At 46.3% G+C, this 24,207-nt stretch overlaps 1 protein-coding gene across 2 annotated transcripts in view; it reads left to right on the top strand.

Annotated features, from left to right (window-relative positions):
* The window catches only part of CCDC93 (coiled-coil domain containing 93), a 103,264-nt gene that overhangs the window by 57,547 nt on the left and 21,510 nt on the right, over positions 1-24,207 (top strand). For both annotated transcript variants that reach the window (XM_004458040.5, XM_071216482.1), the window contains exons 12-18: positions 7,124-7,240; positions 13,729-13,791; positions 18,867-18,940; positions 20,060-20,141; positions 21,028-21,099; positions 22,037-22,090; positions 23,370-23,432. In XM_004458040.5, the coding sequence (XP_004458097.2) occupies positions 7,124-7,240; positions 13,729-13,791; positions 18,867-18,940; positions 20,060-20,141; positions 21,028-21,099; positions 22,037-22,090; positions 23,370-23,432 (525 nt within the window). The remainder of the gene's footprint in view (positions 1-7,123; positions 7,241-13,728; positions 13,792-18,866; positions 18,941-20,059; positions 20,142-21,027; positions 21,100-22,036; positions 22,091-23,369; positions 23,433-24,207) is intronic.

Here is a 24,207-nt window from a genome sequence, read left to right as displayed (position 1 = left end):
GCTGTCAAGAGCTTGTCTCTTCCTCATGGTACAAATTAGGCATTTGGAGAGAATGGGGGTGATATCATCTTTATTTGTAAATGAACTTGTTTTATGTGACTAGACTGTGAATATCCAGAGGTCAAGCACCTACTACAGTGCCTGGCACATAGTAGGATCTGAGCAAAGGTTAGCTGAAGTAGGCAAAGGGAGATGGTGAGAAAGATTTAAAACTGTAATCAGAATAAGATGGTAAGGAACCCTGTAAATCTGCAGAGAATGCAAAATATGTTTGCATTTCCAAATTGCGCCAAGATTTTCTAAATTCTGAAGGACTAAATTATGAATATACAACAACTGCAAAGAGAACAGTGTTGGCTAATTATGCTCAACCTGGTAGGATCGTCTCAAGCCACACAACACAACCTGTATCTTTCAGGGTTTTTGTCAGTTTGTATAAAGGTGCAGACATTAGGCTAGGCAGCTTTGAACATCACTTAAAGCTAGGAAAGGTGGCTAATACACAGGAGAATGGAATCAGCATTCAAAAACATCTTGGATTAAAATTATGAGCCCTGTCAAGTGAATTAATTTTTTAAAGAAGATAAATGTGAAGTGTTTTATTTAATTAAAAAAAAGTGTACCAATCAGGATTTGGTGAGGATGTCATCTGATCTGATAGCAGTTCCTGGAGAAAAAAAGTCAGTGGTCTTGGATTTTGTCCACTCTTCATAAGCATTGCCTTTATTCTGAGCCAAAATACTCTGTTGTTCACCGTGGAACCCAGAGCAGTGCCTTAGAACTCAACAAGCTTACATGAATATTTGTTGTTTTAAAAACTATGGGATTTCATTAGTGGGAGTCAAGAATATCGGGAAGAGTATTTATGTTTTTGGTCTCATTAATGGAAACAGAGTATAGATTGGGAAAGCAGAGGGTCCCAAATTTGCAGTGATTAGACGCCATCTAGAGTAAGTTGGGAAGTGGACATGGCTCAACTGCTAGAGTGTCCGTCTGCCATATGGAGGGTCCAGGGTTCGATCCCTGGGGCCTCCTGACCCGTGCGGTGAGCTGGCCCAAGCGCAGTACTGCCATGTGCACGGAGTGCCATGCCACACAGGGGCACCCCTCCATAGCGGTACCCCACGCACAAGGAGTGCACTCCGCAAGGAGAGCTGCCCTGCGTGAATAGTGCAGCCCGCCCAGGAGTGGCACCGCAGACACGGAGAGCTGACTCAAGATGATGTAACAAAAAAGAGACGCAGTTTCCCAGTGCCACTGGATAATGCAAGCAGACGCAGAAGAACACGCAGCGAATGGACAGAGAGCAGACAACAGGGGAAGGGGAAAAAGGAAGGGGAGAGAAATAAAATAAATCTTAAAAAAAATAGAATAAGTTAAAAAGGTCGCTTACAAATCGAGGTATGATTGTAGAAAGGAAAGGTGAAAGGACTGGAATGCTTTGTAATAGATTGAACTGTCTTTGGAAGAGTGGTTAGACTAAATCTCTGTTGCTTTAGGGAGGAAAGGGTGTATGCATTTTTAGAGAAAGTCTTTGCAGGTCTGCTTCTGCTGTCTGTTTTCTGCTGGCTTTTGCTCATGGTGCCTGTCTCTGGTGTGTTTTTGATTTTTGGCTGTGAGCCCATAATCCTTGGAAATTTATCTGTAAAAATTTTTTGAGGCCCAGGGTTGAAGCTGTGTTTTTCTAGAGAGAGTTTGTTTTTGTTTTTTTGTTTGTTTGTTTTTTGCTTCTGCCAAAGTACCCAGCCCAAGACCGTTTTCCACGTAGTGTTTGATGAGTTTTTTTGGGACCATGTAGGTAGTATTTGAATTTGGATTGCAAAACTGCATGAGGACCAGCTTATTGTTACATAATCTCAGAACAGAATTTTTCACTTATATCTGTGTCAAGGTTTATGTGTGACAGTTGTCGAGTCACAAAAGTCAAAACTTGAGATCACCTGGTTTTGGCATATATCCTCAGGGAAAAAAAATCACCTTCAGTGATACATTTAACTTTCCTGCTTTCCCATTTTCACTTGCTTTTTGACCTTCCAGGATTTCTTACTTTCTTGCTAGCTAATAGAATTTTTAAAAGATTTTTTTTTTAAAAAAGATAGTGTATTGTCTGTTTACTTGTCTTCAGTGTGAGAGTTCCTCAAGGGGCTAGAACTGAAGCCCCTCTGTTGAGCATAGAGAAGAAAGTGCTGGCCCCCTCGAGGGCAGGGATTCTTTTGTTGTTGACAGCTCGGCAACCGTTTGCTTCAGGAGAGAGAGAATGATAGAGGAGAGACTGTTGCATTAGGAAGAAGGTTGATATGTAGATGCACCGCCCCCCGCCCCCTGGGTCTCTCTCAATTATAAAAGTATACAGTTCTAACTAAAGAAATCTTTTTTTGTCTTTCTTTGGAATTTACCATTTTGAACTGGACTAAGATTGAGTGGCATAAGTCTGTTTCCTTAAGGATAGAAGTTGTGAATATCTATCAATTATGAGAAAACATTGAATCTTCAGTAGAAGTACTGTTAATCCACACTGTGGTTTTCAAAGCACGTTCTTAATCCAAAATTGTTGAACAGAATTAGATTGGCACTTTATCTTTTGCTGCAGTGTAGTGTAAACACAGATTGAGTATTTGTAGATAGGTTGGCATTCTTTGACAGATTCTGCATTTTGCAAGAAGAAATCAATGCAGATGCTCCAAGGATTTAGTTTTTTTCTGACAAGGAATTGGCGTATGGCCTTCTCCATCTGCCTGTCTCTTCCTTTAGGATCCAGCGCGGTCTCTTCAGCTGGCAGTGAATAGCCGGTTGGGAAGACCAGGACTCCTTTAAGGTCCTGTGTCCATCTTCATCTGCTCTCTAGGCTTTGGAGAGGGTGTCTGAAAGAAATGAAACATTTAGATTGCTTAAAAAGAGAAGTGGTTTTGAAAGAGCAGTCAGCTTTCCGTTGACTAGGTTAAGAACTGTCTTCAGTTCAGCACTGTAATTACTGTGTAATCTGTACAAAAATAACTTCCTGTTAAAGTAACTTCCCAGAGCACCTTCTCAGACTCAAAAGCAGATGGAGGAACTCGCAAATTAATATGTACTGAGGGCCTGTTCATGTGCATAGTACTCATTTTTTAAAAAATTTATATACATGAACATACATAAACAATAAGTGTATAGTAATAGTTGTGAACTTACAAAACAAACATATATAATATCATACAGGACCCTCATAACTCACCCTTCCACCAATACCTTGCATTGTTGTTAAACCTTTTTAACTAATGATTAAAGAGCCTTGTCAAAATATCACTACTTTAACATTTTGTGTGATCTATGTATCATTTTAAAAAAAGATTTAAAAAATGAAAAAAAAATCACTACTTACCAAAGTATTTTTCCCCAACCCACCCTATTATCATTATCTTCATATTATTTATATATGAACATACATAAACAATAAGTGTATAGTGAAAGTGGTGAACTTAAAAAGCAAACATCCGTAACATCATACAGGGGTCCCATATGTCAACCTTCCACCAACACCTTGCATTGTCATGAGACGTTTCTTACAAATTGTGAAAGAATATTGTCATTCTCAAATTTATTTGGAAGGGTAAGGGGTCCTGAATAGCCAGAAACATCTTGAAAAGCGAACTCTCATTTCCAGACTTCAAATCATATTCCCTAGAGATAGTGTTAAAAACAGCATGGTACTGGCATCAAGACTGACACATAGACCAATGGAACCAAATTGATGGTTCCAAACAGACCCTCACATGTATGGTCAAGTGATTTTTGACTAGCCTGTCAAACCCACACAGCTCGGGCAGAACAGTACATTCAACAAGTGGTGCTGAAAAGAACTGGATATCCATAGCTAAAAGAAGGAAAGAGGACCCCTAGCTCACATAGTATTCATTTTAATTGTTCTGGGGAAAGTGTCAAATATGGAAATGGTACTTAATATCCTGATATTAGTGTGTCTTAATGCTTTGCTGATGCAAATTTAAGGAACTCCACAGAGCCGTGAGAATTGTTACCTTATGGTAAAAGAAAGTGTTTTGAAAGCCTATACTAGTAAATTTATGTAGTGACTTAAACCATTGCTATTCTTTCTGTGTTCTACAAATGTTTTCTCTCTGCCTGGGTGGTTCTCTGAATCACCTTTCCAGTATAAAAGTAGAATCAGAAAGAACTTTCTGGGAGCGGATGTGGCTCAAGCAATTTGGGTGCCCACCTCCCACATGGGAAGTCCCAGGTTTGGTTCCTGGGGCCTCCTAAAGAAGATGAGCTGACACAACAAGCAGGTGCAACGAGCATACACAAGGAGCAGGAAGCAGATGTGGTTCAAGCACTTGGGCACCTGCCTCCTACATGGGAGGTTCCAGGTTCGGTTCCTGGGGCCTCCTAAAGAAGACGAGTGGACACAGCAAGCAGGCACAATGAGCAGACAAAGGAGCCATGGGGGAGAGGGGGACAGGGATAAAAAGAAAAACTTTTCCCTCAGTGTTAAATAAATAGCCCCTGGTGTGCCCACTCCATTGGTTGGAGCCCAGTACTAACAAGACTTTTCCAGGCAAAGGGTAGATTTCTAAGTGAGCCAGGCCCCTAACATTAAAGCAGTGGTTCTAAAATTTTAAGTATCATGACCCTTTTAAATTTTTAAAAATTACTGAGAACCTAACAGCTTACGTATTAACTCATTTACAAATAACAATAATGAAATGATTACTTTTTTAACTTCAGAGAAGTGACATCGTCACACATAATGTATCTGGAGAATTTCACTGTACAGTCATGAAAGAATGAGCATGAAAAGGGCAAATAACATTTTGGTGTTATTATGAAAATAGGTTTGACCTCAGAGACACCCTGAGGAACCATGTGTATCAAAATTCAGATCTATCTAGATAGATAGCCAGCCAGTTTGGAAATTCTCTTTCAGATATCAAGATAACTATTGATTTTCCTGCAAGAAGGATCCCTGGAAATGAAATACAAAGGTCAGAGTTTTTTTTAAAAAATAAAAAGCGGGTGTCCACCAGGTGTGCTAATAAGAAGGCATGGAAGCTGCATTGGGAATGCAGTTTTCATTCTCTTGGGTCCTTCACCAGGAAAGTATGCAGAGTTGATCGGCAGGAGAACCTAGGCTCAGAGTTGAAGACGTCATCCAACCCTCGTCAAGCTGCAGAACAGAATCAAATAAGTGCGCTCAGCACCTGCATGCTAGAGGAGGTCTAGGGCTGGGTGGTGCTGAGTGCACTGGGGCCTGCCTGCACATCTCCTCTGTCAGGATACTCAAGGTTAATCCTGACATCAGATACCAGGTGGGGAGTTCCAGTGAATGGAAATGTCTGTTTCAGATGCAAATAAATCATGAACTATAAATCTTATGTTATTCTGCTAGCAAAGTGAAATGCTCTGAGAATAGTATGCCAGTGGCACTTTGGAATTCAGTGTCAAGGAATCTAAGTTGTATGTAGAAACTCGAAGCAGTAATTAGCAGTAAGAAAAAAGCTGTTCAATCGGTGGCAGACAGACAAAAATGCCCAGATTAATAACATAGTTGGTGATTGGGCCAAAGTAGAAGAGATATAATTAGTTGTAATTCTGTTGCTGACAAGTGATTTAGGGATGGGCATGGAGTGATCTTTACCTTTCTCCCCCTTTTTTACCCTCTCACATAGTTTTCAGAGGCAGGTTCTCCTTCCCCACACTATGTGCTGTGGATATCTTGATATGTCCAAAATAAATTTTATATATATATATATATATTTTTTTTTTTTTTTGAATCAACTCCAACCTCCAGAAAACCCAACAAGCTAGAGTATGTTAGTTGGCATTTGCCAAAGCTCCAGGCCTCAAGCCTAGATATGTTGCTATATCAAATGCTTAGTTTTTTGTTTCCTTTATGGCTTTCTGGCCCAGGAGATAGAAAATGATGTTCCTTACTGTTTTATGCAGCCATACCCTGCTAGATGGTTCCCACCTCTGGAGTTGTTAAGCAGCAAAAACTCATCATCTGTTAATGATGCTGCATAATTATTCAGGGAAATCCTTCAGCAAAGTAATGGTGACTTTGACCTTGCCATGTCTCCTCCTCATTTTTCCCATCTCTTTTCCAGACTTTTAAGCCCATGATCACTGTTAAAACATGCAGGGGAAAGCACATACCCAAAGAGTTTTGTTGGACTTGGGCTTGAAATCAGTGATTGGTTTGGAACTGGGAGACTTTCCATAAAAAGGAAATGTGGTTATGATGTATACTTGACTCTTTAATAAAGCTATCTATAAATCATCCAAGAAGTATTTAAGGACACTTATTGCAACAGGGATACCTTTCATCCTTCTTTGTCTTGGGGCTTTTCCTCTGGTCTGGAGGCAAGTGTCTGTGTTCCATAGCCACACTAAGCTGCCCCTTGTTTCTGTGGTTTCTCATCAGTGGTCATTCCCTCTCCTGGAAAATGTTGCTGCATTCAGTTATCACCCCATCCAGAAACCTTTCCCTTATTCCTTTCCAATTGCAACAATCTCTATATCCTGCTCAACCCTTTTTCTTTATTCCCTGCTCACTTACACAATTTCAGAAGTTTCCTACTTGGTTTTTCTCAACAACTTCTATTCATCTCAAATCTATCCTCTGATTAACACCAGAACATAAATCAGAGATGGTTAAAAAAGATTGGGAGAAATAGAGGTGAGAGATTATTTATTGCTTTTCATTGTAAGTGCTTATAATACTTTGATGAAAATGAACCAGTTTGTCAATATTTGTGGAAACTCCAGAATGGTCATATAAAGATGAACATGCTGGCCATGCTCTTTCCTTATTTAAGATCCTTTAAGGGTTCCCTGTTGCCTGTATGGTATCAGTATAATCACAGCTGTATCTTTCTGTGCTTTTGCACATGCTTTTCCCTCTGCCAGGGATGCAGATTCTTTTGATAGAGAGTTTGGTCATTGTGTCAAAATCTCCTTCCCTGAACCTGGGTTTTGCATGGGGCCTCAGAGCTGCGTGGGCTTAGCTGTGACTGGCTGCTCAGTAGTGCTCTGCCCAGACTGAGCAGGGATGGACAGGGCTGGATTGGGCTTGCATGAGTGGAGGTGGACTGATTAAATCCTTCGGGTTTGCCCTCCCTTTTGCCCACAGCAATCTGAGCTATCGGCTGAAGAAAGTCCAGAAAAATTAGGAGCTTCCCAGCTATATCGACGGAAGGTCATTTCTTTAAACAAGCAGATTCTGCAGAAGACCAAACATCTGGAAGAGGTTGGTGTTTTCTTTTTATAATTTCATTCAAGTAAAATTGAACCAGTCTTCAAGGAAGGGAGAAACCGTGAAAGGAGTTAAGCTCTTTATAGTGGAATAGCCGAAGGAGGTTCTAGAACAGGAGTTGGCAGACTACTATCTTTGGGCCATTCTGGCCACCGTCTGTTCCTGTAAGTAAAGTTTTGCTGGTAAACATGCACACCTGTTTGTTTACATGTTATCTATGGTTGCTGTCAGTCTCCATCCGCAGAACTGAGTAGTTGCAGCAGAGCCCATAAGGCCTGCAGAGCCTAAAATGTTTACTGTCTGGTCCTTCACAGAGAAAGTTTGCCACCCTCGGCTATAGCGGACCATGGGAAAGGAGTAGCATTTATTAATCCACAAATACCCGCTGAGCACTGCCGCGTGCTAGGCACTGGCCTGGGCTGTGGGGATGAATGAGAGCACAATAGGCTCGCTGCTCCCAGGGGCACTAAACAGACACGCCGCACACATCGTCGTTAGTTACGGCTGCAGGTGAAAGGGAAATCGAAGCGCTGAGAGAGTACTGTGAGGGAGACCTGACCCAGCCTCAAGCCACAGAGGACCCAGACGGGAGAGATGGGGAGAGATGAGGAAGGGTCAGCTGGACGGGAAGTCTGCCTGGGACAGGTGGGGGCTCGGGTGCGGGAGATGAGGGCTGGACACGAGGAACAGCATAAACAGATCCCTGGGAGAGAAGGGCTGCCGGTGGCTCCGTGGCTGGAGAGTCACGAGTGAGGTTGTGGTCGGCAGAGTCCCACCAGGACCTTCCAGGTCACGGTAAGGACAATGGGAGCCACTGACGGCTTCAGGAAGAGACTGGCCTGATCCAATTGCAGGCTTCAGAGACCACTCCATTTGCTGTAGAGCATGAGTTACAGGTGGACTTGGGCAAGAAGGATCCCAGAACTGTTAAGAGCTGATGCAGTCGTCCTGATACGAGCAGTAGACGGCTCCGACGAGTGATGGCAGGGAATGTGAAGGGACCTAGATAATCTTTGAGGAAGTTTAGGAGGTGACATTCTGTAATACTTGGTGTTGGAGGGACTGTTTAGGGAAGACTTTTATATAATGTCCCTGGAAAGTAGACATAAAAAGAAGTGGTGGAATTTGCCTCAGGAATAGTCCTTGGAGGATTAAAAGTTTATGCTTCAGTTGCATGGACACTAAGATTTAATTAGAAAAACATATATATAGCAGATTGCGGGAATGAATATGACTTTCTGAAGAGCTATTCACCAGGTAGTTCCTATAACAATTGATTTTCCAAAAACGGGTGCCAGTTGGCATTTTGAGCTTGTGCGTTTCTCATTCTTTCAAACCCCGCATATTGAGAAGGTATTAGTATTATCACATGGTCCTGCTCGACCATTTCTGTTTGAATTTGTTCTATTAGAGATTATCAGAGTTGAACAAACAGTTGGTTAGCTCTAAATTTAAGCAAACAAGGATGGAGAGATTGTCTGTGGTTTGGTTTCAGCGTGGTTGTTTCTTTTAGATTTTTAATGAGTTCTTAGCTTAGAGCGTGTCTTTTCTCCTGCTGCCCCTTTCCAGGGATGAGAATGTGAGAGTGATTGATTCCCAAGGAACTCCCCAGAGGCAGGGAGGGCCTGGGTGGAGGGCTTGGCTTCCTTATACTGTCTGTATCCTCTGAGGAAGCATCATGTCAAGGGCATTCCTGACCCTGAGCCAGAGAGGCCCAGCATGGGTCCACGTTTGCTTTTACCACCCATCTAAACGTAGAGGAGGGAGTGCCACTCTTCATTCCAAAGGGCCCTCGAGGCACAGGCCTAGCACAGCTCAAAGGACAGTCCTCTCTGACCCTTGGGTCTATTTTGCAATTGGTTCAGAACCTTTGTTACCGGGAGCCTTTTCCCCCCATGCTGCTAATATATAACAGGCGCTCAGCAGAGTTATCCTTATTGTCATGGCCAGTGCCGTTATTAAAGGTCACCCACGTGGGTAGGAGTCCCTGGCCAAGTACCTGGGCCAAATGGATGAGGAAACTGAGGTGGGGAGGGAGAGACTTGGCCAGGATGACCTGCGGTTTAGGGGTCTCAGATGACGGCAAAAACGTGCCGAGACTGGTTGCTTTGAAGATGAAATGAGAATATAAACAGGAATGCACTTTTTGTGCAAATGTAAGGAATAACGATTAGAACGTTTCTCAGATAAGCCTAGGTATTGATTTTTTTTTTAGGAGGTCCTGCGGATTGAACCTGGACCTCACAAATGGGAAGCAAGTGCTCAAACCACTGAACTACACCCACTCCCCTTGGTGTTCTTTTAAAGCATCATTTTGAAAATGGACACTGTAAATGTAATTAATGCCACTGAATTTTACACTTAAAATTTGTTAAAATGACAGGTCTTACGTTTTATGTATATGTTATTGCAATAAAAAAAGAAGCAACATCAACATTTTCGTAAACATTTTTTCCCCCAAAAAAGTATGATTTGAACTATACGAATGTGCTTTTTTTTTACCCAGGCAACTCAGGAAACGCATTTTAATTTGGAATGTTCTGCCCCCCCCACCTCCCGCCCCCAAATTGCAATCACTCAATTTTGCTACTGTCCCGAATTTGCCCTTGTGAAAGGTTGCGCACCCCTGGGCTCACGGGGCTTGAGAATTCTTTCCCTTTCCAGCCGTTTGTGGTTCCATCTGCCAGACGCCAGTAGACGGCCAACTGCAAGCCTTCTGCGTAAGACGCCAGGTCTCTGGAGCTCCAATCCCCGCTCTTTCCACTCTCCTGGACTGCTTCCCTGGCCGCTGCCTCCAGTTCTCTGTAGCCACCACACACTTTCTTGGTGGTCACTGAATAGCGAGTCATAATAAGAGTATATACTCTGTGTGTTTGTGTCTTTTCGTCTTTGTGCAGGCATGTTGAACACTTTTTTCCTATCAATTTTTAAATGCTTTTAGCACTTAAAAAAGTGGTAGCAATAATACAAGCTCACTGTAAATAAACCAACTCATATGGAACTACATAAAGATTAAAAACGAACATCCCCTCTCACCGCTCGCCCAACCCCAGTCCTTAGGTCACACCTCTGTTGTTTGCCTGTCTTTTCCTGCTGGACCTTTTCCTTATATCTGTCCATTCACCTGTCTGGTTACAAGATTGGGTTTGTTTTTCAGTAAGTCTATCAGAGACCTCTCTGTCGTTAATAATAATGCCAAATAAGTGCTTTAAAAAAAATTGAGTGCTTACTAAGTGCTTTAGAAAGTTAACTCATTGAGTTCTGACAGCATTCTTATGGAGGTTCTATTATCCTCATTTTGTAAATAAGGAAACTGAGACGCAGTAGTTTGTAGTTACACAGCCTATTGTGGAACCAAGATAGGTACATACAGTCCTAGCTCATTCTTTCCAGTGACTGCAGAGCTGGACATAATATATTTGTACTATAATTTATTAAACCTGTGCGACGGCTTGCTCAGTTGGTAGAGGTGGGGTCTGGCTGCGGACGAGGGGTCGGTCCAGCTCTGGACGAGGGGTCGGTCCCGCTTGGGACGAGGGGTCGGTCCGGCAGCAGACGAGGGATCGGTCTCACAAGGGGTTGCGCGGTTCGGCTGACGGGGTCGCCCGGCGAAGCCAGCGACGAAGGGGTCGCCCGGAGAAGCCGGCGACGAAGGGGTCGCCCGGAGAAGCCGGCGACGAACTGGGGACAAGGGAGGCCAGGCCCTTGTCGGGGGCTCTCAGGACTGGAGGGCGCACGGCAGAAAAACTACCGCGGAGACAAGGTAAACACGCAAGTCCAACTTTATTGAGGGAGAGGCAACAGTTTTATAGGGGCTGGGGAAGGCTGATTGGTCGAAGCCACGCCCTGTTCTGATTGGTTGCTGGCGAAAGGTCAGTGGGCGGTACCGGACGGGGGAGGGGTGGTGGTTAGGGATTGGCTGTCGCTGTTGCTGGGGGAAGGGGCAGGGTTTAGGGATTGGTGGCTGCTGTTGCTGGGGTGGAGGGCAGACTTGAGTTTCCCGCCCACGCCTGGCTGTTGCTGCTGTCGGGGGGAGGGAAAAGGGCAGACTGGATTTTTCCGCCCACACCTGGCTGTTGCTGCTGTCGGGGGAGGGGAAAAGGGCAGACTGGAATTTTCTGCCCTGCGCCTGCGCAGGGAGAAGGAAGAAGAAGGGTGCCGCCCCACAAGGCATCGGGTGGCGCCATCTGGGAGGAGGGGCGGCCGCGGAAGCATGGCTGCCGAGAAGGGGAGACCCGAGGGCACTCTGCGCCCATGCCGAGCTCCCTTCAGGGGTGGCGGTGGGCCCGACCAACCACCCTTTTATGGGGGCAGCGGAATTATGCCTACCGCGGCCGCTCCCCTCGCCAGGCCAGCAAACCACACTTCAGCCCGAGGGGTGACCGCAAACCTGCCCTTTATTCTTGGGTATATAGCTTTTCCAGGTTTTTTGTTTTTTTTTTTTTTTTTTTTGCAGGAAGTGGAATTACTGAACTGACATATGTCAGTCTTTCTATAAGACAGATTTCAGGAAGTGGGATTATTGAGTCCAAAAAAAAAAGAAAACATATATTTTCAGTTTTGCTAAAAACTATGAAATGGTTCCCCAATCATTTTGCCAATTTACCCTTCTACTAATAGTGTGTGAGAGAATCTAAACTCTTTAAATCCTCAGAACATCTCCTTCAAGGGCATGGAGGCTGAAGGCAAGCAAAATGTACCTGTGGCCTGGGAATAAGAACAGGGGAGAGGGTCGTGGCCCGTTGGATAAATGGGAGGGGGAGTGAAAGCAAGGAGTGAAAATAAGAACCTCTCAGGGTCCAGTCAGAGAACATACTGCAAAGGGAATAGAAGTGGAGTCCAGGAAACTGAATCTTTAGGTTAATTATTAAGAAGAAGGAGAATCATGGAAGACTCCAGCAAGATGACAGCTAAACTAGGCTATTGGAACTCTCCCCATTTAAGAAAAGTTGGCACGGTGAAGAGATGAAGAGAGCACTTGCTTGGTTAATTACATTAATTAAAAAGAAGAGAAGAGCAGGGTCATGCCTGTGTAGCAAGCTCCTGCTTCCTGCGTGGATCTAACTCAGGTGTCTTAGTTAATGGCCCATCCTTGACTCCTGGTGTGTGAACTGATCTCTCTTTCCCGGGCTTGTCCCTGCCCCACTCTTCTCAAACTCTACTCCATCTCAGTTGACAGCCCAGCACCGAGGGGAGGGACTGTGTTGTTTCCATCTCTTCTACACACCCCTTTTGGGTGGAGTCAGCACTTGGTATAAGTGTCAGATGGAGGGGTAGGTACAAGGGTGTGAGGTAGGTAGGAAGGTGGGTGAAGCAGGTTGGACAATATTAGCACCCTTTTCCCAGGGCACCAGAAGACCTTCCAGAATTAAATCACTAGGATTTCTAGAGGAAAAAAAGCTTTCTCCAGAATCACTCTCATCTACATGTTATACAAACAGATTAAGAAAAGTTTTCGTTGCACAGATGGTTCTTTTAGAAAAGAGGGAAGTCAGAACCCATCGCTACCTCTGTTTACCACTTCTGCCCTCAGCCTGAGTTGTCTTCTTGGTAGGTCTTTTTGGAAGTTTACCCATGCATCCATTATGCAGACTGGCACCTAGAAGCACAACTTAGGAGTAACCATTTCTGAAGGTGACATGACTCTTAAATAGATTGCCTGCAGGCTACAAGATGGGGCACATCATTTTGAAATAGTCATTGAAATCTAGGACAAAGGTAATTTGTACTCATATAACAACTAAAGTGCCTAAAAGGGGTTTTCTGCCACTTCCCCTTTTCAAAAGAGGAAGTGCAGAGTCCCTGTGAACTTTTAAAGGAATGCTTTCAGAGTTCTAAAAATTCTTAGACAGCACATGTGTAAAGCTTTTTTAGTAAGTAGGGGGACTTGCCATTTTTGAGATTGTCTTTTTCAGTGGGTTAACAGTTATGTCACTTTGAATAGGAAAGGCAATTCATTTTCTATCTCTTACGTTTAAGTCCTGCATCCTTTCTTCTGTCTGGTGTAATTTGCCAGCCAGTCATATCCCATCCCCTTTCCCTACCCTGTGCTCGACTCCCGAGTGCCAACATCCGGTTTGTATTGAGTGAAAGGGCAAGCTGGTTAACTGGTTTGATTGTAAGTAGGGAGAAAACTCAGCTCTACTTGGCTTTGTCAGTTACCAGCTGTGAAACCTTGGTCAAGTACCTTTGCCCCCTGAGACTTTATTTCCTCTTCTGTAAATGCCAGAATGTCTTCTGCTTCCACTGGAGTTCAGTGATATGCACAGAACACCTAGCATGTTGCCTGACTTTCACGTGGTGCTAATTGATTGTAAGAGTTTTTCCCTCACTGGTTGTTGGCACTCCTGAAATGCCAGCATTTGCTCTGTTTAAATCTTCCTGAGCTTCCATCTTCTCATCTGTGGAATGGGGATACCACTGTCATCTGTGTTGTTTGAGGACCAAATGAAAGCAATGACTTACTCTTTCTCCATTTGCAGCTGCAGGCAAATCATACCAACCTACAGTCCAGATACAGTGAGACGAAGATGGCGCTAGCAGAGGTGAGCGATGTTCCTTCCTCTGGGGCTTTCTGACTGCACTGCTAACAGAATGCTGTGACAGTGGTCTGCGGGGAGTGGGCACAGTCCCGTCCTTGGGCTCCAGGCCATCGGGCTGTTGGGTGTGCTAGCCTGTGAGTGCTGCCGTTAGTCTGTCCACCATGCCGTGTTCTGAGCCATCAGGGTCACGCCTTGGAGGCGTGGGTCAGCACGGGGCTCCTGAGGAAGGCGGGCCTGGCCGGCAGAGGAAGGGGCCATGGGAAGAGCTGGACAGCCATGCTTCCCACCAGCAGCTGGCGTGCCAGCTCCAAGCATGGCTCCTCGAGAGTGAGGAGGCTTCATTTTTAAACTTCTTTATTCCCCCCTACTTGCAGCTTGCTTGCTGTCTGCTCTGGCCACGGGAAGAGCTGGACAGCCATGCTTCCCAAGCAGCAGCTGGCGTGCCAGCTCCAAACATGGCTCCTCGAGAGGGAGGAGGCTTCGTTTTTAAACTTTTTTATTACCCCCTACTTGCAGCTTGCTTGCTGTCTGCTCTGTGTCCATTCGCTGCGCGCTCTTCTGTGTTTTTACTTGTCTCCCTTTTTGTTGCGTCACCTTGCTGAGTCGGCTCTCCGCAGCACCTGCAGGCTGGCGACACTCCGTGGCGCTTGCGGGCCAGCAGCTCTATGTGGCGTGTGGGCGAGCCTGCCTCCAGAAGGAGGCCCCCGGGACGCGAACCCAGGGCCTCCCATATGGTAGATGGGAGCCCAGCTGGTTGAGCCACAGCCGCTTCCCAGGAGGCTTCTTTTTGAAAGACTAGAGCCCACAGTGTTCTGATTTGCTGTTCATATTTGCCAGTTATCTCCTGGGTGGGATGGGGGTGGAGGTCGCAGGAGGAAGAGGAGGGCTGTGGGTGTATGTTGAACCGCACTGTCCATCTCCTAATCCACGTTGTGGTCAGCCTTATATCATTGCTTACCTCCCTACTGCGATTGCCTGGGAAACGAGGCAAGGAAAACCGGCGCTTCCGATGCCCCCGTCACAAGGAACATTCAGACGTTTCTGCCGCTTGCGTTTCCACAGGGCGCTGGGCTCATCCGGACCCGGAGCCCTCTCTCCATTGTGATGTTGTTGCACGGCCGTGTCCCCACCTAGTATGGTACTTTCTGGGCCATTTGGAAGCAGGACTGACCTTTAAAGACATTTCTGAAACCAGTCCAGTCCCTGCTTCACTCAAATTTCACCTGAAATTTGCCACTTAGAAGTTCTTTTTCTGCAGCAGCATGTAGCACTGCGTTTTCACTCCCTTGTTATGAGCTGACCAAGCTTTTCAGGACAGACCTGGACTGGGCTTTTCAGCCAGTATCAGAAAGTTGAAAAGGGCAGGCAGAAGAATGACAAGCAGAACAAAAATTTTTTCGTTCTTTCTAAAGACATCTGCTTTGCATTTGGACTGAGCAGTTTCCTTCACATTGTTCTGTGACTCTGCTTCAGAGATTACATGGCAAACTCCTAGGGGCAGGAATCCCTCAACATTCTTTTTTTTTTTTTGAGGTCCCCGGGGCCAGGGATTGAATCCAGGACCTTGTAAGTGAGAAGCCAGTGCCCAACCACTGAGCCACATCGGCTCCCCTGAGTTGGCTTTTTTGCCTGTTTTGCTTGTTGTTTGTTTTGTTTTTAGGAGGCACCAGGACCTCCCATGTGGAAAGCAGGCACTCAACCCCTCGAGCCACATCTGCTCCTCCTCCACATTACTTTTAATGCCGCAAAGTCCCTGGCACAAAGTTTGCCAAGTCATGAATTGACCTTTGAATAACAATCTGGAAGAGATGTAAGCAAAACATCTTGATGCCAATTTCCTAAGACTTTGATCTGCCTTCAGGTATTCTAAGTGGTTACAAAGTGGCTCTTTATATTACACATGAAATCAAGTATTTGTTGAGACCCTTTCATGTGCTAGAAATGGAGGGCATGATAGTCTTCCTAATCTCAAATAATAACAACAGCTGTCATTACTCAGCCAGGTGTGCTCGGGCACGTGATTTGTATTAGTTCATTGAACCTTCACAGCAACCCTAGCAGCAGCTTTCTGTTATTATCCCTATTCTGCAGATGGGGAAACTGAGGCAGAGAGGCCTGATACCCTGCCAGAGGCCCTGGAGTGGGGTGCCAGGATTTGCATGCAGGCAGTCTGGCACCACAGTCCTCCCAGAGAGCTTAAGGTCTAGGGGGAGACATAAACTAATTCCTATCAAGAAAAATGGAAAGCTGTGCAAAACCTGGTGCTGGACAGCCGAATGAGGAGGCTCCTGAATAAGTGATGCCTTTCATCTTTGGACCTCAGTCTCCTTATCTGTTCAAGGCAAGAGCTGAGCAGAATGAGCTTTCTGAACCCTTGCACACCAGTGTTCCCTGGTGTTACCTTTTTGGCAGAACCTTTCCTTCCAGGATAGCTTTGTGGCATTATAAAATGGGGAGACCTATCTTTCTACTCAATTTAGGGAAATGGGGGCAGTATGTGGTAGGCAGAGGCCAAATGACAGCACATGGCCCCTGAGGAGGAGGCTGCACAGCCACACCTCTTGAGTGGCCACCGGCTTCCAGGCTGTCCAGTTTTTAATGTCAACAGTCACAATTTTGATTTCCTCTGTGGGAGGCTGAATTTTTAAAGATATATGCAATATCCTCTTACATCTTTCTAAGGGTATCAATTATATCTATTCTATCAAAGTCCTGTGTTTCTTGATCTATTAACTGTTTCTTGAGGTCAAAACTCACTTGACTTGGTTTCGTCTATTTCATGGTTGTATCTTTCCTTACTACACATCCTCATCTTTCATTTTGAAATTGCTTGTTCACATTTCTGTGGATGCTGTATTCATTTCAAGCAGTCTGCTGCGTGTGATGATTCTGTAAGTGGAGGGACCTACTATTTTATGGGATTAGCCAGTACTAATCTTCTGGGTGGGGGAGCTCCCCCATTTATCCTGGGTATTGTCAACTCTCTGGGACCTGTCCTACCTCTGAGACTCAAGCGCCAGCTTAAGTTTGTCCACCTGGCTTTTTCTTTTTTTCTTTAAGATTTATTTATTTATTTATCCCCCCCCCCCCCAGTTGTCTGCTCTCTGTGACCATTCGCAGTGTGTTCTTCTGTGACCGCTTCTATCCTTATCAGCACCACTGGGAATCTGTGTTTTTTTTTTTTTTTTTCTTTTTTGCATCAGCTCTCTGTGTGTACGGCGCCATTCCTGGGCAGGCTGCACTTTCTTTCGTGCTGGGCGGCTCTCCCTATGGGGCGCACTCCTTGCGTGTGGGTCTCCCCTACGTGGGGACACCCCTGTGTGGCAGGGCACTCCCTATGTGCATCAGCACTGTGCATGAGCCAGCTCCACATGGGCCATGGAGACCTGGGGTTAGAACCGCAGACCTCCGGTGGTAGGCAGACGCCCTATCCATTGGGCCAAGTCTGCTTCCCCACCTGACTTTTTCTAAAGCAGACCCCAACCCTGCAGACCAGTCCTTCCTGTTTGATAGCTACAGCCAGCAGTCCTCTCCATTCCATTCCAGACTGTCAGCCAACATTCTTGTCCCCTCAAGTACCGAGTTCTGTGTTCCAGCACAATAACCTGGATTTGGGGGAACTTGAGACATGTTGCTGTGACTTGTACTTGGTCTGTCCTTTTCATCTAGAACCCTTGGAATTGTTTTTGGTTTTTGTTTTTTGAATAGTCAACACATTCACATGGTTCCAAATTCAAAAGATAAGAAGGGTGTACCCCTGTAACCCAACCACACAGGTTCCCTCTCCGGAGGCAATCAGCGTAACCAGCTTCTTGAGAATCTTTTCAGAAATAATTTATGTATATTCAAGCAATTCCATGTATAGTCTTTGTCATTCCTTTATACATAATTGGAAGCATGTTACATTCCTAGTTTTGTACATGGTAGGTTTTTTTTTTAAGATTTATTTATTTATTTATTTCTCTCCCCTTCCCTCCCACCCGGTTGTCTGTTCTCTGTGTCTTCTTTGTCTGCTTCTGTTGTTGTCAGTGGCATGGGAATCTGTGCTCCTTTTTGTTACGTCATCTTGCTGTGTCAGCTCTCCGTGTGTGCGGCGCCATTCCTGGGCAGGCTGCACTTTCTTTTCGCGCTGGGCAGCTCTCCTTACGGGGCGCACCCCTTGCACGTGGGGCTCCCTTACGTGGGGAACACTGCTGCGTGGCAGGGCACTCCTTGAGCGCATCAGCACTGTGCATGGGCCAGCTCCACATGGGTCAAGGAGGCCCAGGGTTTGAACCATGGACCTCCCATGTGGTAGACGGACGCCTTAACCACTGGGCCAAGTCCGCTGCCTACATGGTAGATATTGGAGGTCATCTTAGAGCAATACATAAAGGAGCTGCTTTATTTTTTTTAAATTAACTGCCTAGTATTCCATTGTATGATGTAACTGGATACTGTATACATTAAAATCTGACTTTCTTTAACGAATCTTTTTTTAAAAAAATTGGTAATGTATTATTTTTAACTAGAGAAGTTGTCGGTTTACAGAAAACTCATCATAAAATACAGAGTTCCCATATAACTCCCCATTGCTAACACCTTGCATTAATGTGGGATATTTGTTACATTTCATGAAAGAACATTTTTTAACTGTCTTTTTAACTATAATCATTTATAATAGGTTTCATAAAGAATCCTTTTTTAAAACCTCACTCTCTGCATTAGATTCAAGGAAGTAGGAGGCTTTGTCCTTGCCCCTGTTGCCTCTGTCTTTCATGGTCTCTCTGTTTTCCCCTTCTACCAAAAGGCACCCACTCTCAGCATTGCCTCTGCCTTCCACCCACCTGCTGCTGTGGTTTAGAGCCACTGCCAAGGTTTCCTTAACCAGCAGACTGGGTCAAGGGGGGCCTGGGTTTGACCTTTCCATGTCATCCCTCCACCCGTCCCATTTCCATGGTGTAACTCTTTCCTCAGTGTACTGCTACATTTACCTATTGGAAGTGGGGTCCAGATGGGAGCCAGGGGAGTGAGAATGGAGGTGCCCACTCTCCTCCCCTACCACGTCCTAGCAACAATGCCTCCATTCTGTCTTGCAGTTGAAGAGTTACAGTGAGAAACTGGACAAAGAGCAAGCAGCCCTCGAGAAGATAGAATCCAAAGCTGATCCAAGGTAACAGGCTTCAGCATGTGTGCATTTTCCCCTTGAAGAAGTCAACTCTTACCAGTGCCTGGTGGCTTAATTTATTTGAGCACAGACTGAGGAGCCAAAGGCCATTGGTTCTGGCCCTGTTCCATGCGGGTCAGCCCATTTCACACGCCGTTCCAGAACATGGGCACCCTAACGTGGGGTGCTTGGGCACATGCTGACATAAGCTTGGGCTGAGTGGAGTTAATCCACCTCTGTCCACCTCTTTCTCCCAGTTCTTCTTGGGATCAGAAGCAGCACATTTTTGTTTGTTTTTAAAAACTAATACATTCTTGGTACAAAAAGGCATATGGTGAGATGTCTCCCTCCACCCTCTGTCCCTTTCTCCTCCTGGGAACCATCCATTGTTACTAGTTTTTTAACAGCCCATGTTTTAGCCACTTCTCCTTGGATGGAAGGATCTGTGCATCATCGCTGCCAAGAAACAGCTGCCAATTTTTTTTTCATGTAAAATTAATTGTATTGCATTTGGCCTTTTGAGCACCAGACTGTTGGGTGGTAAAATCTCCTAAGTATCATTTGTTTGAATGAGATTGTAGAATCATAAAAAGTTTCAGACACAGAATGAGCAGTATGGGTTTGATGGACATTTTTTATAAAGAAGTACTCACATATTACTTGGCTCTGTAATCAGAAGTCTTTCTGTTAATGAAACAAAGTGCTGCCAGATACTTGACATTTTTAATCAAATTAATGCTTTGTATGGCCTTGAAGCAACATGTTTTCTTTTCAGAATGGTTATTAAAAGTGTCTTCAAGACTGTATACATTCTGAGTACCATTGAGTAATTGGTATCATTAAGTATATTCAGTATTCTCGACACACTGAAGTTTCTACAATTACCATATTAATTCTGGAATGGTAATGTTTGTTTGCATGTGCCCTGATGGACTTGGGAATATAAAAGAATAATAATGTCAGTTAAATAACAAGTCGTTACCATTTGTGGAGAACCCATTATACCCTCTTGTGGGCGACAAAGGAAATTAAAAAGGGAGTTTCTTTTTAGCTGGGGACCTGGTTTTAGCTGTGATTCATAAAATCATAATGGCCCACCGTGTGTCTTTTTCTGGGTCTTTTCAGTATCTTGCAGAGCTTGAGAGCACTTGTGGCCATGAACGAAAATCTGAAAAGCCAGGAGCAGGAGTTTAAGGCGCACTGTCGAGTGAGTATTGCTTGGTGCCGGCAAACACTGCATAGGGCCACGCAAGGGCTCTCGGGTGCTCCCCGGGTGCTGGCGTGGGTCCCTGGGTTTCAGGAGCCGGGTAAAGAGCAGGCTCGTGGAGCATGTGCCTGTGGACTGTGGAGGGTGGCTGCAGCCCCGGGGCGGGCCCCTCCCAGGGTGGAGTCAGATCAGCAACTGTGGAACCCAGAAGTGAGAGCACAGGCCAAGAACCGAGCTTGTCTAATTTACAAGTGTATTTAAAAGGAAAGCCTTACTAAGTTTCCAAAGTACATCATCGTCAGTTAACAGGTGGCCTTTGTGAACATAGTTGGGCCATAGGGAACCTGGGCTGTCCTGAAAACCTGGGGCGTGTGTGTGCCTTGTGCGCAGGCCTTGTCCTGCCTTCCGGGAGCTTGCGGCCCGGGAGGGGGGTGGCATGCACGCAGGGCACCACACAGGAGGCGGTACATCGGGGCAGGTGGTTCGGCGTGAGCTCCATCAGCCTCGGCAGGTGAGGACTCTGGCCCGGCCGCCCTGAGGAAGCTGGATCTTACTGAAAGGCAAGGGCAGGGCTCCTGGCTGGGGGGCCACGTGAGGGGGCCAGGTGGACGGGAGGAAGCGGACTGTAAACCACTCCTCCATTTCATTTCCGGGTGGTTACTGCATGCCTCACCTCCCCAAGGGCCCTTTTGACAGAAGCACAGCTGTGTGTATCCTCCTGAAAAAATTTTCCCAAACTGAGGGTCGGGACAGCGAGTTCCTAATATCTGCCGTAGGATAAACTCATGAAGTATGAAAATAAGATTTCTGGATCAAGAAGTTAAATAATCACACCCAATTACTAGCTAATCTAAGTTTTGTAAATGTGTGCACATTGCTTTAAAAGGAGGAGATGACCCGACTGCAGCAGGAAATTGAAAACCTAAAAGCAGAGAGAGCGCCAGGCAGAGACGAAAAGGTAAAGGCTCTGAATCGGCCCTCGAGCCCATTGGGTGCTGTTACAGGTTCCCCCCGTGAAATGATTTCTAGAGGACTAACTGCACCAGTAGTTGGGCTAAGCAGGACTGGCCAGGTTGACTTGACCTGCTCTTCTGAGTCTGCATTTCCCAAACTGCTTCATCCCATGGGTTTCTTAGATTTCCATCCCTCTGCTCTCTTTCCTTTCTGGAGGGAAAAGGCGGCAGTGGGTGCAGAGAGCAGCAACCCCAGACAGGACTTCCAAGTTAGGCAGCTCTTCCTTTCCCTCCAGTTAGGGAGGAGGCATTTCCAGCAGGTGTCTGGGCTCTGTTCCCCTCTCAACCTGCTCTTCTCTAAATTTTGTTCCGATTTGCCCACTGAGCCCTCCACCCAGGTGGGGGATATGCCCTCCTCCCAAAGGCAGCAGTGGACAGAAAGCGGAGACCAGTGTCGGATTTAATATTAGCCGTTTAGGAATGCAGCAGTGTTTTAAGTGTAAGGAACAACTGACAGTTGGTCCTCTGAACAGGGGACTCGCTCTTCCCAGGAGCTAGTGTAGATTGCCATTAAACGTTACATAAATAAAGACAGGAAAAAAAGTCTGTTTCTTTGCCCAGATAAGATGTAGGGGTCCCTGCGGTTTCGTTTTTCCTTCTCATGCTGCTTCACAAGCGTGCGCCTGAGCTGCTGGGCATGACCTTAGAGCCCACCCTGCACCCTAACGCTTGTGAACACGGGGAACTTAAGCTTGGGCCAAGGAGGAGACTCACCCCAGCCACCCAAACCAGAGACTTCCTCTCTGTTCCCTCTTCAGACGTGGTCTGTGAGCATCAAGGCATGTCCACTCCGCCGCCCCCCGCCCCGCCACGTCCAGACCTTCAGTTTCTGTCTCTTTCCCCTTTACCCAGAATGGTACCTATTGCGTTTCAATCTTCCAGGCCCTGTCCAGCGGAGAGCCGCAGGGGGCCCTCGCCTCCGTGATGACCCATGATGTGAGTGCCTGCTCTTCTCTGGACTGTGCAGGGGAGGGGGGGCTCGGCAAGGTCCCATTTACACACCTGGCCCCGCAGATGGAGGCAGGATCACCCCAGGCGGCCCCAAGCCACCTCCCGGGGGTCCCCCAGGCCAGTGTACAGGCCGCTCGGGCATCCCCATGAGAAGGGGAGAGGCCCGCGCTGGGCAGGTAGGGAAGGTCTTCGCCTATGCAGCTACGGCACCTGCCTTAGTCGCCGCAGTCAGTGCGTGAAGGATGTGCCCGCGCCCCCCGCACCCTTATTTACAAACATGGGGAAGCCCATCTGGCGTCGGGTTTGGCTCACAGGCTGGGGTTGGCTGACCTTGTTTGGAGGCTAGAACAGCGCTCCCAGCACGCCCGCCAGCCTCCAGCACAGAGAGGTAGAAAGGGAAGGGGATCGGGCAGGAGAAGCAGGAAGGCCTCGGCGCCTCTGCTCTTCTGTGGCCTCCCCTTCCCCTCGTGCCGCAGCTGCCCCTCAGAGCCTGAGCCTCGGAACTCGTGCGGGGAGCCACGGCCGAGCCTGGAGGAGGCTGAGTGTGTGTGCGTGTGCGTGTGCGTGCACCGGGGCGGGGTGCCTCTGACCCCCTGTACCTCTCTCTGCGGCAGCAGATGTCCCAGTCCTGCCTCTCACCTCATGGTTCACAGCGGGGCTGGCTCCTCTCTAGTCTCTAAAGCGGCGCTGTCCAAAAGAACTTTCTGCAGGAAGGGAACTGTTCCGTATCCGCACCATCCAGTGCAGCGGTCACCAGCCACGTGATTTTGCTGGGCACTCGAGGTGTGGCTAGTGCACCTGAGGAGCTGACTCTTGTTCCTTTTAGTTAAATATAAATGTAAATAGCTACACGTGGCTAACGGCTACCATTCTGGACAGCATAGCCCTAAATAGGAACATGGAAGCAAACAAGCATCGCCTCCGACCACAGAGGCGTTGAACGGGCTGTCTTGGTAATGATTTTGTCATCATCGGGGCTTTCTGGGGGGAGGCATAGACTTGGCATAGATTTGGGAGTTCTCCATTTAAGAACACGACTCAGCCTGGATCCCAGAAGGAAGAGTTTTTATAAAGTGATGGGAGAGGTTGTCAGGGGGCTCGTATAACATGTAGGACCCAGACCCCAGACTCAGCCATTTGAGAAAAGCAATTTGGGGACTCAGGATGGGAAGAGGTATGGTAAAAACATACTCACCTTCTGAAGACTCCATCTAAGAATGAGTGTTTTCCATTCCAGGTAACTGTAGCCTTTTCTAATTTTTAGGAAGACCTAGACAGACGGTATAACATAGAGAAAGAGAAGCTTTACAAAATTCGTTTACTACAGGTAAGTAAAGACAATAACAAAATACACCTAAGTAGGTATGAATTTCCTGTGGTGGAACTAGCAAGTCTCAGTATCTAGGAACTCGAGAGACTCTGTAATGAGGCCACTGGTCTCCAGTCTTGCATCTGGAGTGTGACTTGATGGTGTAAGTTGGTGATAACAGCTCACACAGTTGTGTTATTGTCACACTTTTCTCGTTGGATTTGAACCTCCTGCCAGGTGAGGAGTAGTTCCTATTGGCCTTACTTTCTCTATGAAGATACTGGTCAGATGGGTTAAATACTTGCCAAGAGTCAAGCAGCTGGCCAATGCCAGAGCCAGGATTCAAGTCCAATGCCCTGGTCTAGTCGAACTTGGGAAGTAGGTTTTAAAGTCACTTCAAAGGCTGAAATCACCAAGAGTCAAATTAATTTTACAATTTCCTTCCGTTGCCAGGTTCTGACTCTCGAAAGCTCAAAAGCCAAGTTGCCTTGTATTTCTCGTTGCATTTTGGCCCAGGCCTTCTCTCTCTCCCTGTCTGTCCCCCTGGTCTGGTAGGAATGACCGGGGTACTGCAGGGTCTGGGGACCTTGTTGTTCTCTGCTCTTCGGCTCCTGCTTCTTTTGCTGAGCTGTCGCTAAAGTCAAGTGAGTCAGTGATAGTGTGCACGTCCTTAAAAAGGCAGAGAATTATATAAAGTCAGGACCGGAAGGTGCAGACTCTTGAGTGCTTACTTCACACCCAGCTCTGCACTAGGCCCTGGGGAGAGTTGGTGGGTGGCCCGTCGTCTGTGAGC

The sequence above is a fragment of the Dasypus novemcinctus genome, chromosome 7 (assembly GCF_030445035.2).
Source record: "Dasypus novemcinctus isolate mDasNov1 chromosome 7, mDasNov1.1.hap2, whole genome shotgun sequence".
NCBI classification, from domain to species: Eukaryota; Metazoa; Chordata; class Mammalia; order Cingulata; family Dasypodidae; genus Dasypus; species Dasypus novemcinctus.
Note: the sequence above shows the minus strand (reverse complement) of the source record. Positions and strands in the feature narration are given on the sequence as shown.